The sequence below is a fragment of the Sebastes fasciatus genome, chromosome 13, assembly GCF_043250625.1.
Source record: "Sebastes fasciatus isolate fSebFas1 chromosome 13, fSebFas1.pri, whole genome shotgun sequence".
Taxonomy (NCBI): Eukaryota; Metazoa; Chordata; class Actinopteri; order Perciformes; family Sebastidae; genus Sebastes; species Sebastes fasciatus.
The window spans coordinates 11,016,935-11,031,073 of record NC_133807.1 but is presented as its reverse complement, the minus strand read 5'-3'; the positions used below and the strand labels follow the sequence as shown (position 1 = coordinate 11,031,073).

General features: G+C 36.5%; 1 protein-coding gene across 1 annotated transcript; it reads left to right on the top strand.

Annotated features, from left to right (window-relative positions):
- Positions 1–203: 203 nt before the first annotated feature.
- On the top strand, positions 204–12,515 carry LOC141780278 (interferon-induced very large GTPase 1-like). Its single transcript, XM_074655438.1, has 6 exons — positions 204–252; positions 1,984–2,107; positions 5,346–5,380; positions 5,651–5,729; positions 5,881–5,918; positions 6,026–12,515. The coding sequence occupies exons 2-6, from the start codon at positions 2,023–2,025 to the stop codon at positions 10,817–10,819; spliced, it is 5,031 nt and encodes a 1,676-aa protein (XP_074511539.1). The 5' UTR covers positions 204–252; positions 1,984–2,022; the 3' UTR covers positions 10,820–12,515.
- The last annotated feature ends 1,624 nt before the right edge of the window (positions 12,516–14,139 follow it).

Here is a 14,139-nt window from a genome sequence, read left to right as displayed (position 1 = left end):
CGTGGTTTCGGGTAAATCATGAGTTGAGGCAGTCTTACTTTCACTTTCACGTTTCTCATCACTGATTTACAAGTCATGTGCATACAGAGTTTCTCAGCTCCGTAACCCTATCACACCACATCAGATCTGTTAAGAGCAGGAGGGAGGGGTTTGTGAGAGGCAGACCCAGAATCAGGTCTCTATATATAGAGTGAGGACAAAGCAGCCTCATCCACACAGACCAGGCAGAGCTCAAGAGACATGGAACAAAAGGTGAGTTTAAACTATGTTCTGTTTTGTGTCCATACTTAAAATCTGAGCATGTAGAGTTTTTATAACAACTTCAGTTTGATATAGTGATATTTCTCGATAGGTGTTTGCTGCTCTGACTTGTGTGGAAGACTTTTATTTAAGAGTTCTTGCACACACACACACACACACACGCACACACACACAGAGACACCTAAAACCCTAAAACAAACCTCATCCGTTTTGTTGCACCTGTTACTGTTGTGAAAGCGTGTTAGACATTTAAGGTGAAGCATAAAACGCTGTCTGAAACCCACTTTCAAATTCGTGAAAACTTGATTCTATTTGTGGAAATAAAAAAAAGGAGATTTCAATGCTTTTTTTTGGTTTGTTTTTTTACATCTAGACCACATTGGACCAGGTCCAGCTCAAAAACCACTACACTTAGACTTGTCAAATCTGGACGAGATTATCCCAGAGAGGCTAAATATTCTTTAATACACAGTTTCAGATTTGTGAAACCTTAATAAATTTTTTACCTGAGATATAAGATCACTTAATTGTGCGTGTTTGTGTACATTATATACATTGTATATATATAATATTATGACATAATTGTGTGTGTATGTCTGTATATATATATATAATATAAATATACATTATATATATATAATTTATATATTATATATATAATATATGTATGTCTACGTGTGTATGTATGTATACACACACACACAGACACACACACAATTAAGCCATAATATTACAAGGTTGCTATATAAGTCATACGTGCACGTTTTATCATTTCCATAGGGTGTTACAGTTACATTGACTTGTACAAAGTTCACTGCAGTGTGACGTCTTTCCTCTGACCTGCAGCTCAGTGTCAATGTCTCTGCTTCCCCCTCCCTTATACACACACCTTTGCTCTATTAGATTCTGCCTTTCAGTCATCATGACTGAGCTTTAGTTAAATTAACTTTATTTCCAAAATTAAGACTTTTTTTCTCGAATTGCATGACTTTATCCTCATTTTTACAACATTTTTCTTAAAATATTCTGACTTTATTGAAATCGCAAAGAACACAGATATGTGGGATATAATTTGAATGTGCAGAACGTTTTTGAACATGAGCAGAAATATTGCTTAAACACATATATGAACTGTTAAAGTCCAGGGGTTTATAAATTAATTAAAATTAATTAATTAAAATTAATTTATCATTGATGTGAATAGGTGCCACATGTAGGCTACATTTAAAGAGGTTACTTCCCCCAAAGAAGACATAAAAGAGGATGGAAGTGTAAATCATACCTATGTGTGTGTTGACTCAAGTTGATCTTCTGTACAGGAGAATAAATATTTTAAAGTAATACAGAATGCCTGAGAGCCTGACTGCATTATATTACATTATATTTTGAATTGTCACCTGGCACCTGAATTTTGTGTTTTTACCGAAGTAAAGATAATTCAATTTATGGTGGAATGGGGTGTTTCAATGTTACTTGGTAAAGATACTACTAAAATTGAAATTATATTTATGACTAAATATAAAGAAATTAATGCAGGAAAAATTGCAATATCTGCAACATTCCACCAGCAGCAAAATCATCAGGATGTTCCACAAAATGTTTTATGTGCAAGATTTAGTGCTTTTATTTATCCTCTCAAATAATTAGCTCAATGAGCGTGAATGGTAATGTGCCTTTGCAGTAATAGTGTATGTTGTATTTGTCTCATTTGTTTCGTCATAGGCCTACAGCACGACTCTGTAAAGATGAAGAGCAGATAAAATGGATGAAGACAACGATGACAACACAGCAGCAGGAGGAGGACTGTCTGTAACCAAGTCTGTACCATCTGCAGCCAATGAGACAGGTAATATTTGAAACAAGAATTGATGTACAGTAACATTGATTTTATAGATTATGTTTCAGTTGAGTTTCAAACACTGAGGAAGTATTAAAACATATCAAACTCATCATGTGAATGTGAGAATTAATTATATACTTTTATTTTGTCATTGAGTTTGTGTGAACTCCGTATAACTTTAACAATGCTGCTTCATTGATTACTGCAGTGTTACATAGTGATGTTGTTCTCTGTTTATTTTATTTCAGTGATACCTGAACTCACACTTGTGTTAATTGGTGACGCAAATTCTATTGAGATTGGATCAAAAAACATCTTAATAGACCATGACGAGCAAACAAATGTGGAGCAGTTTTCAACCAAACTGTATGATTTGTGTGGTCGGCACATCTCTGTCATTAACATGCTTGGTCTACAAAATATTGACAAATTCCCATTGAATCAGGAAATCCATGCCTTTCTCTTACTGGTACCGCATGGTCTACATAGCAGCCATTACAGTTCAGGAGTGCAGTGGTTAGATAAAGCTTTTGGGAAAGGATCACTTGCTTATGTAATGACAGTTGTGACTCATGAGTCAGATGAAAAATGTGAAGGTGCATTGACCGACCTGAACGCCAACAGCAGTTTTGTTGAAAAAAGATATCACACATGTACAAAAAGTATGATGGATGAAAGAGAGATAATAGCTCTGCTGGAAAAAATAGACGTCATGGTCTCTGAAAATGGTCACCACGGCTACAGTGGGGTGATGTGTGCTGAAAATAGAGGGAAGAAAGAGCACCTGGACCACAGATCCCCCAAAGAAGAGAGGATCAATACCTCAGTGTTTCAGCAAAATCAAACAAGTGAGGTTTTAATCCTGAATGTGCATTCACAGATTACACCTATGGAAGAACCTGACAAAATCTAGATTTAATAAATGACCGGATATTTAAATAATAATAAAAAATAAATCTACTCTACTACTCTACTCTAAATTTTCCCTTTTATTTATTTATTTATTTTTAACTTTTAAATGTATTCATTTTTTATTTATTTTTATCTTAACTTTACATTTCAATGTATTTACTAATTATTAAATTGTATTTATTTATTTATCTGTGGATTATTTTCCCTTTGCATTTCCATCCCATTTATTTCCCCTGACTTATTTATTTATGTATTCTTTTCTTTCTACATTTCTTCATGCATTTCTTTTTTATTATGCAAATTAGAAGACTGTCATTCAACGTGGGTCATGGGGTCAACTTTTCACCTATTGGTTGATCGAGATGTCAGAGCATAAATTGACTATAGAGTGCTGCAGTGATGACGTATTTTTGTTGGCCAACCAGGATAATAGCATCGCCTTGGGTTCCCTTGACAAAAAGCCAATGGGATTTTTCCATTGGGTTTTGGATTATTGCTGAAAATAAGCTCTGCAGCAAACACACATTTAAAATACTTACACGTTTTGTTCCGTAAAATAATCTTCACAAATGAACACCACTTTTATGATTTTTGAAGTGTGAATGCAATCGCCAGGAGTAAAAAGCTAACGTTAGGCTATAAAGGAACTACAGCATGTTCGCATGAGCGCGAGTTTACACAACGAGGCTGTAAATCTGGACGAGTTGGCGTGATGATGTTTTGTAGTCTCATTTAGCCACTGCTGTTAGCGTCCGCCTTTTCTAAGACACACAAAAAAAAATGTAAAAAAAATGTAAAAAAAACGTATTTCAGGCATCTTACTAAAAACCCATTAAAAAAAACCATTGACTTCCAGACGAGGGAACCATTTCCAGGTTTTAGTACTCATTCCTGTAGAACTCTATATGCTAGCTAACTAACTAACGCTGTCTGCTCCAACTCCAGTCTTCATTCCTGCTGCTGCTCCGACTGCTATCCGTGTGCAAACGATAACTATCATATAATTGATCTATGCACTCTGACCCCATGACACATGTTGAATGACAGCCACCTCATTTGCATAATGAAGCAGAAATGCATATGAAATGTATAAAGAAAAGAATACAGAAATATATAAGTTTGGATGAATAAATATGGGGGAAAATGCAAAGGGAAAATCATGCAGAACTAAATAAATAAGTAAATACAAATATACATAAATGAATACATACAATTTAATAATTAATAAATACATCTAAAATAAAAGAATAAATACAAAAATAAATAGATTTAAAAGTTGATAAAATAAATAAATAATCAGGAAAATTAAATACAAGAGTATATAGGGGAATTAGTACAAAGTTAAATTAAAAAAGAAATATCAATTCATGTCACATTTTATCAATTAATGAATGTCTACATTTATTTTTTATATTTTTGCTACATTTACTGGCATATTTATTTATTTATCGACTCATTTATTTACTTTTGATTTTGGCAGGTTCTGTCCTCCATATGCACCTATACTGCTTCATAAAGATAATGCAGACAGAACTTAAATTAGAAATACATCAAAGCTTTGATTTTGAATCTTTTAAAGCAAGCAGATATTTGAGCATGAGAGTATAGTAGTAATAATTGTTCTGAAACATAAAAAACAATAGCTTTAGGTTAATAGGTTTTAATGCACAAATCTTGATTCTCCAGTTGAATAAATAAAAATCAATCATTCATTTCTGGGGAAACAACACTTTTTTAAATACCTATTTAGTGATCAATGTTGCTGAACAGGGTGGTTCCAAGGTTTGCTTACAGGATGTGAAAGATTGAATGAGACATAATCTATTATGAAAACCAAGTAACCTTTTTTAACTTTACCTAAATGGTTTGGGGTGTCTTTATATTACCAATCATGTCAGATTAATTCATTAGGTTATGAGGACCCTGTACAATTTATAGGCGTCATCCTGCAACTGTCAAGTCTCTAATATCACAGTACAACCAAAAACACATAAAAATCAATCACATCACATAACTGACCAAAAATGTCTTTGTAAAGTCATACAACCCAACGTGCAAAAAGACAAGAAAAACTAAACAAACAAAATTTCTAGATTATTTTAATATTTTCTTTTTGCAGTAAAACTTCAATGTCTTTCTCTGAACTGAAGAGGGTGATATTATGTAAAATATTATGTTATTATGACAGATATTATGTAAAATCATTTGCAGAAATAAATGGAATTTAACACAGACACATTGCAAATACAATGAAAGTAAGATGGTTAACTAATAGTGTTATTTCTAAACCTTGATCTTGTGCAATCTGCTTTTTTCTTTCATTATGCTGCAGTAGAAGATATGGAGGTGGATGCAGCTGAAATCAAGGTAAGCTCAATAGGGCTCATGGTTATAGAACAGCATGCGTTTTCTAAAACTACCCATATTTATTTGAAATTTGGAAATGAGCATATTGTTTTACCTTGCTTTTATATTTTTTGTATTCCTTTATTGAATTGGTGCACCACTGTGTGTTACTGAGTGATGGTATATTTATCTTGTTGCTGTTTTCAATTATTACTGAAAACATTCTTTATCTCAAATGCTCTAACCAGGTGAACTACTGTAAAGGTTATATAAAATCTCATGTTTTCTTAGCAGGACTCACAGAAGACTGATGACAGCACAGGGGGAAAGTCTGAAATCAAGTCTGTATCATCTGCAACCAAGAAGAAAGGTAACATTTTAAGGAATATTTTAATGTAAGATAACCCCAAACTGTCAAAAATAGAGCTAATTATAGCTTTCAACATTCAGAAATGACTTGCAATGAACATTAGAAAAACATATTGGTTGATCAGTCCCTCTGGTTCATTGCTGTCCTTCAGGTACCTTAGATATGGATACGAGTGGGAACATGGATAAGGTAAGAAACTCCAAATTCACAAGATCTTAAAGACTATTTACTTTATATCTCATTGTGTGACATTATAATTTTCTACATACAGTACATGTTTATTTACTTATTTACAGCAGTCAGTGGAGATTTCTGAAGAGATCAACAAGAAGAAACAATATCAAAGAGAAGCTGAAACACTGCTTGGCAGACTTCACCTTCAAGACAAACGTCAAAAGAAGTTGTCACCAGCAGATTTTCTTAAAGTAGGTCCACCTGTGAAACAGGATCATGACACATCTGAGAAAGATCTCGCTCTTACTTTTCTTCAGAGGTTGATGATGTTAGACTACAGAGCCAGATATATTCCTGTAAAACAAGACAGTCCTGAGGTGAGCCATTCAAATCCTGTTCCAGTGTTTGACACCTTTGACACAGATGACGATGACTTGGATGCTCTTTTTAACGCCAGTGTAGAGTTTGACCAATCAAAACTCAATACTCATGTGCATCCAATGGATGTTCAAATGGCAGTATTTCACTGCTCAGACAGCTTCTTTAAGCAGAACATGATTACAAAGCTATCACAATGTCAGTACGCCTTACCTTTTCTTGTTCCTGACCCAGTCACAATGGATATTGGCTGTCCTCTGTGGACATTCAGACAAATAAGAAAAACATGGAAGATAACTGAAATCAAAGACAATTCAAACATTGTCACCATGAAGAGTATGCCCATCTGCAAAGCTGAGACACCCATGGTGTCATTTCTCCGCCTGGGTTCACTATCTCTGTCTAAATCTCAGCTGATGAACTCTTTGATCAACGACCGTCACAACACCTTCTTCCACAGAAACTGCCCAGGTAGCACCAAGTCTCGACATCTGATGGATGGTGTGGCAGAGATTGCCTGGTACTGCCCTGCTGGAAAACCCAATGATGCCTTCAATGACTGCATTGCCTTCTGTAATCTTCATGGTGATGCTCTGTCGATTGAGAAACAGCGTGACATACTGACTGACAGATCTTCAGTCAATGTTGTTCTTGTACCAACTCTGGAAAGAGGTAAACAAAGTACTGCAGTTATCTCAGCCCTTCTCAAGTCCCCAAAGCCTCTCATTATTCTCATTGCTGATAATGATTGTGGTGCTGTTCCGATCAAAGAGGGAAAATACAAAGTGGGTCTGAAGGACAGAAGCCATTCGGATGTTTCTGAAGAACTGAGAAAAATCATTGGAAAAGGTTTGTCTGGACCACATGCATCCTTCCAGCTTGAAACCATGGCTGAGGTCTCTGGAATCAGAGTAGATGAAGATGATGAAGCCTGTCAAAAAGGAAAATCTGCTGCTATGAAAGTAGTGAACTTGCTTCAGAGGATGGATGTTTCAAAGATCAAAGATACATTTCTGCCTTGTCAAGGCCAACTGTGGCATGAGTGGTGCAAAATAAACAAAGAACTGTATCACCTGAAAGGACACATTGAGAAGGAGAAATGTGAAAAGCAACAGAAATTAAACCAAATACGACAAAAACAACACACTGCTTCCTGCAGTAAACCGATGAAGTTGTTCATTGAAAGCCTCTCATCTTTGCCATCAACAGACAAAGTCTATTTCCTGAAATGGACTCAGGTCTTAATAGATGCCCTCTCCACAGACGATCTCTCTTCAATTCTCCAAAACTATGATGAAAAGTGGACTGAAGTCTTGGCTTTGAAGAAGAAGCATGACAAATCTGATCTGTTAAAAAGAAAGCAAATTGAGCTTGATGAAATATCAACAAAACTACAGTCAGCAACTTTTGGCTTGGAGCACATCTTTAGAGAAATGGGACAGATCTATGAAGCCCATGCATCTCTGCAGAAACAAACAAAGAGGGTACAGACTGACTGGTCTAAATACCCAGAGCTGGCTGCAGAGTTGATGATATCAGGACACCCAATGGAGCTGATGGATGGTGATGCAGGTCACGTACCTTTAACATGGATCTCTAGTCTTTTAGATGAAGTCATCAAGAAACTGGGCGACAAGAGAGTTTTTGTTTTGTCAGTTTTGGGCGTACAGAGCAGTGGAAAATCAACAATGCTGAATGCCATGTTTGGGTTACAGTTTGCAGTGAGTGCTGGCAGGTGCACCAAGGGGGCCTTCATGCAGCTGGTCAAAGTGTCAGAGGAGATCAAGAAAGACTTTCAGTTTGACTACATCCTAGTGGTGGACACGGAAGGACTGCGTGCTCTTGAGTTGGAAGGTAACGCTACTCTTCAGCACGACAATGAACTGGCAACATTTGTTGTTGGTCTGGGAAACATGACACTGATCAACATCTTTGGAGAGAATCCAGCTGAGATGCAAGATGTTCTGCAGATTGTTGTTCAGGCTTTCATGAGGATGAAGAAAATCAAACTTTCTCCAAGTTGTGTGTTCGTTCATCAGAATGTTACAGATATTGCAGCTGCAGAGAAAAACATGGACGGAAAGAGACGGCTGCAAGAAAAACTGGACAAGATGGCCTCACTAGCAGCCAAAGAGGAGGTTTGTGATGCTGAGTGCTTCAGTGACGTCATTGCATTTGATGTGCAGAAAGATGTGAAATACTTTGCCCAGCTATGGGAGGGAAGTCCACCTATGGCTCCTCCAAATCCAGGTTATAGTGAGAGCGTCCAAGAGCTGAAGACCATCATCCTCTCTAAAGCTTCACAGTCTGCTGGGATTACTCTCTCACAGTTCAAAAGCAAAATCCAGGACCTGTGGAAAGCCCTGATGAACGAACAGTTTGTTTTCAGTTTCAAAAACACACTTGAAATTGCAGTATACAGAAAACTTGAGATCCAATACGCGAACTGGACCTGGGATCTGAGGAGCAACATGTTGACCATTGAGAATGGGCTTCATACCCAAATTGAAAATGGAAAACTTGACAAGGTCGAGTTCAATTATCTTCATAAAGAAATCAGGAAAACCTATGGAGAAATCACAAAAGCAATGACAACATACTTTGATGATGACAGAGACAAAGAAATGTTGGTTCAGTGGCGAGGACGATTCGAAAGCAAAATCAAGGAGTTTCAGGATGAGCAAGTGAGAGCAGTTAAAAGAAGACTGGATGAAGTCATCCAGCAGAAGAACGCTTGTAAAAAGCTAGATGATAAGAAGGCAGAGTTTGAGAACAAGCTGCTACAAAAGAGCAAAGAGCTCGCTCATCAGTTAAAGGACAAGGCAAAAGATGAAGAGGAACTTAAAAAGCACTTCAACTCTGTTTGGAGTAGCTTGGTTTGTGAACTAACTGCAGGTATAAAACCTATTGAGGACATCAACTATGAACAAGATCAGTCAATTATCCTTCAGGAGATTGGGTTTGAATGGTCTCTCATAGCTGAATGTGAAAGCAGTGGCAGATTCAAAAAAATATCAGAGGTTGGAGATTACGTTCATTATGTATCTCTCACCAAGCACCAAGATCTGAGTAACACAGAAAAAGGTATTCTTGACCGTTGTTCAGAAACCTGGACAAAAGCAAAATATACCTTTAAGGGGTATTTTCAGTATGAAGAACAGCAACTGATCAGATCCTTCATTGAAGGTGTTGAAAAACAGTCCCTTGATGCAATCAAGAGCAAACCTGTAGCTACAAGAGGCTACAAATCAACTTTCTTGCAGGAAGTGGCCAACCATGTGAAAGAAAAGGTGACTGAATTTGAATCAAAGGGGAAATATGCTCTGAAGAAGGAGTTTACAGTTGATCTCATACTGTATGTGTTTCACAGAGCAGGAAGATGGCTTTCAGAGTCCCACAAGAAATTCAAAGAGAACAACGATGCACTTGCTTATGTAGAAAGCAAGAAAATGCAATATTACAACATTTTCAGAAGCTTCTGCAAAGGAAACTCGTCTGCTGTTGTGCTTGGAGAACTGATCTGTGAGAACCTGAAGAGTTCCACTGTTGAGGCCGTCTGTAACAAGACTGCCATTGATCTCGCTGGAGAGATGAGGTGCAGTTTCCCAGCATTCAGTGGGAACAGGCTGAACTTGGAGAAACACGTGTTGAAGTCGCTCGCAGAAAAAGAGGACTTTGATGGTTTTATCACGTACATCCGACACCCAAGGAGCCAAGCGGAGGAATTTATAAGAGAGGAAGTACAGAAATACATCTTCACAGACAGCACAGATAAAGCACGGAACATACTCCAGAAAAATGTTGACGACATCAAAAATCTTGTGAGTCAAGCTTTGTTTGATGCAACAGAGAAAGTCGGAATCCAGGGAGGAGACCCAGACATGTGGATGGAGGAATTTTCCAGTTTGCTAAACGATACGCTAACATTCGACACCATCTGTTGTCAAAACTTCAGTGACATAAACAGATTTGACTTTCTTAAAGAAGAGATAGAGAAAGGTCTTGAATCCGTCATGATGGAAGTGAGCAAACTCTCATGGAATAAAATGGAGGAATTCAGGATGAAGCCTGATCAAATCCTCATTGATCAGCTGTGTAACAGCTGCTGGGTAACTTGTCCATTCTGTGCAGCTGTTTGTACCAACACACTAGAAAATCACAGTCCTGATGACCACAGCGTACCTTTTCATCGATCTTCTGCAGCCAATGGTATGTACTGGAAAAACACAAAAGATCTGTGTGTTGATTTCTGCACAACAAATGTTGCAAGTGATCGAGTTTTTTACCTTGGTCATGAGTCCGAAGAGTTCTTTCCCTTCAAACAGTACCGAACTGCTGGCCCACTTTATGCTAACTGGAGAATTACCCCTGATGAGTCTAAGCTGAAATATTGGACATGGTTTGTGTGTCGATTTGAGAAGCAACTGGAAGACCACTATAAGTTAAAATTCCAGGGCGAAGGAGAAATTCCCAGCGAGTGGAAAAAACACACTAAGGAAGAAGCTATTCAAAGTCTGGATGAAATGTACAATCTGTGAGTGAGCCAACACAACCACAACCCAGCTAATGGCTGATAGTTGTTTTCACGTGGTTATTCATTCATCAGATTCCTGTAAAGCAACATTCACAGACTTTTGTTAATTTTATCATGGACAGGTGAATTTGTCTGAGTGATCCATGTGGACAGTCAATGAATCATTACAAACTACACGCGATTAGACAGGCACACAAAAATTCAACACTTCAAACAAGAGTGCACAAGAAAAATATCGACCTGGAGAATTTAGTCAGTCATAAAATCTTTAATGCATTAATAATCATTTCAAGTGCATTGTTTAATGAGGATTTCTGTAAATGAAAATTATTTCCATGAAGGTAAAGCAGAGAGAAAAAGAGGACTGATTAAATTGTTGCATTTCTTATTAAATCACAATGTCGAATTAGAAGTTCTGAATTTCAATGAACATGGAAAGAGTTGTGAGAGGGTGAGAGACAAATGTTGTCAGAAATGATCAAGTTTTGAACTAATAACTAATGGAAGACATATTTCTTTGTTAACCTGTATTATTTCTAAAAATCTAATCTGAAAATCGTGTCGAACAAGAATTGTATTTTTGCATGGTGCATGTCTTGTTTATGAATTGTGTTAAGATGTTCATGTGCTTGCAGCTGCTGAAACATAATGAAGCACAGTGTAAACAGCTTATAGTGATCATGGTTACAGCGATCAACCGCTTATATAGACTTTACTCCCATGATGCTTTGCCTCGCGGTAACCCGTCAGCTTTAGGCTGTCTACTTGAGGCTGGTGCTTTGTGCACATTAAAGACATGACAGGAAAAAGAAAGCAATTTTCTCTCAATGAAAAACATAGTCTCAACGAAGCTTAAATGACAAACCGCTAAAAACGAGCCAACGAAACTTAATGTTCCTCAGGCTACCTTGTGTAGTCTACTCAAACAACGGGAACACAGTCATGGCTGCCATAGATGGAGACAGAAAACAAATGTGCACGTAAGCATCTGTGGTTGGAGCCGCGTTTGAAACAGCTGAACTGTATTTTGAAACAGTCAATAAAATTCAGTAAATAGCGAAGCTCTCCATTTCATAATGTAATAAAGATACAAATGTCAATTAGATGGTAATCTGAATGAGAAATAAAGAAAAAAAACAGTTTGAATAATCATATTCTTATATTGATCAGTTTGACAGATGTGGCCACTTTAAGAGGTTTCCACTGTATATGCATAATGAAGTAAAACCTAAGAGTGATTGTTGTGATACTGTAATGATATCATGCAAGGATTAAAGTCTGGAGATTTAGGCTAGATATTAGGCTTCTATTAATAAGCATGTACCTGTTTGTAACAAAGAATGATATTCAAGTATAAGTTGCAATGTAACCAATGTAAATGTTTTTTGTTTGCCACGACGGTCTCTACATGTGAAATTGAATCGTGTTAAAGAACATGTCAAACATAGCTAATGAAGGATGCTTTATGTTTCTGTATTATTTGAAGTGTTAAACTGTGTTATGTTAATCTCATTTCAATCAATCTGTTATTATAGCCACACAAGTGTGAGTTTTATTGTTTTTATTTAGAATCTCACTGATTCCTTACTATTACAATATCCATATGTGATGTAAACAACGTACTGTAAGTCGTTGAGAAGAAATCTGTTGAGGTTAATGTGTCATGTTATAATAAAAATAACATAATATCTAGTGAAAAACCAGGTTTCTTCATGTTTCTGAAATGAGTCTCAATTTACACCTTTAAACCTGCCATAGACCATAGGGCATTATGCCTTACACTGTAGTGTATTTTCTCATAATTAAGATTTTTTCATAGTATCATTAGATCCTATAAATCCAAAAACAGCAAAAAAAAATCTGCTAACATGGGGAATCACCTTTGACTGTATGAATACAATATTATTCAATGATTATTGTAAAATATGGGATATTTGACAAAAGTACTTTTAAAACCTTTAAAGGACCAGTGTGTAAGATTTAGGGGGATCTATTGGCAGAAATGGAATATAATCATTATGTTTTTTTAAGTGTATAGTCACATGAAACTAAGAATCGTGTTTTCGTTAGCTTAGAGTGAGCTCTTCATATCTACATAGGGAGCGGGTCCTCTTCACGGAGTCCGCCATGTTGCTCCGCTATGTTTCTACAGTAGCACAGAAAGGACAAACCAAACATTTGCTCTAGAGAGAGCCTTTCGTGATTTTACATTTAAGTAACATGCTGTATTTGGTGGCATGAATGCACCTGACGGCTACTTTAGGTTCTTTTACATGCTTGGAAAGGGAAGAGTGAGCGGAGGGGTACTCAGTTGGTTGCAATCTGCAACCACACTGCTAGATGCCACTAACTCCTACACACTGATCCTTTAAGACCTTTGCAGAACTATGACAGGTACCTGTGAGCAAGTTGGCTAAAGGAGAGGTTCTTCTCCTTCTCCTTCCTCTGTTTGACTGGTCAGACTAATCAGCAGCAGTGATCAATACAATATTGAACAATGATCATATTGCAAACATAATTATATTCTGCTTCAGTCACATTAACACAAACACACAGCTACACCTTTAATATCTGGGGTAACTATTTCTATAGTTAATAGATTAAAAAGTTGGGCAACCCTTGAATTTAAAGGTTGTTAATTACACTGTTAAGAATTTCCCAGTAAAATAACAGTAAAGAGCTGGAAGCAGGGTTGCCATTATTCTACTGTAAAATTAACATTATTATACTGTCGCTGAAATTTACAGCTTTGTACTGTTAATGAAAAATACAGTATATACAGGTTTTTTGATTAATTTCACAGTATTTTATAGTTAATTTACTGTTTAAAGATACATTATATAGCTGTTTTTCCCCTTTCTTTTACATTATCTTACTGATTTGTTTTAATGCACTATTTAGGTTGTATTTTTTACATACATTTTAATAAACATTATTTTTTGCCTAGATGAATAGACTTAGCAGGTTACAGACTTAGGGATAGTCACACTGAATACAATTAAAGGCACTTGTTAAGAAAAAGGCTATAATTAAGGCTATGATGCCCAAAATGTCTGTCTATATGGCTACAAGCACAGAATGCAAACCATAACAACATGTGAGTGAAGAACAGAGCTAATTCACTGCTTTTACAATCATGTACAATGTGTGAGAAAAGAAAATCTACAGCTTATCTTATTGCACTTTACTTTTTATTTTCATATGAAGTTCAACACAGCGCCAACAAAAACCTGACACAGATAACAAACCAAATTTCAGAAGAAATAGCATTTCTGAAGACATCTGTCAATCTTACTAACCTTACTTTGTGGAACAGTTACAGAC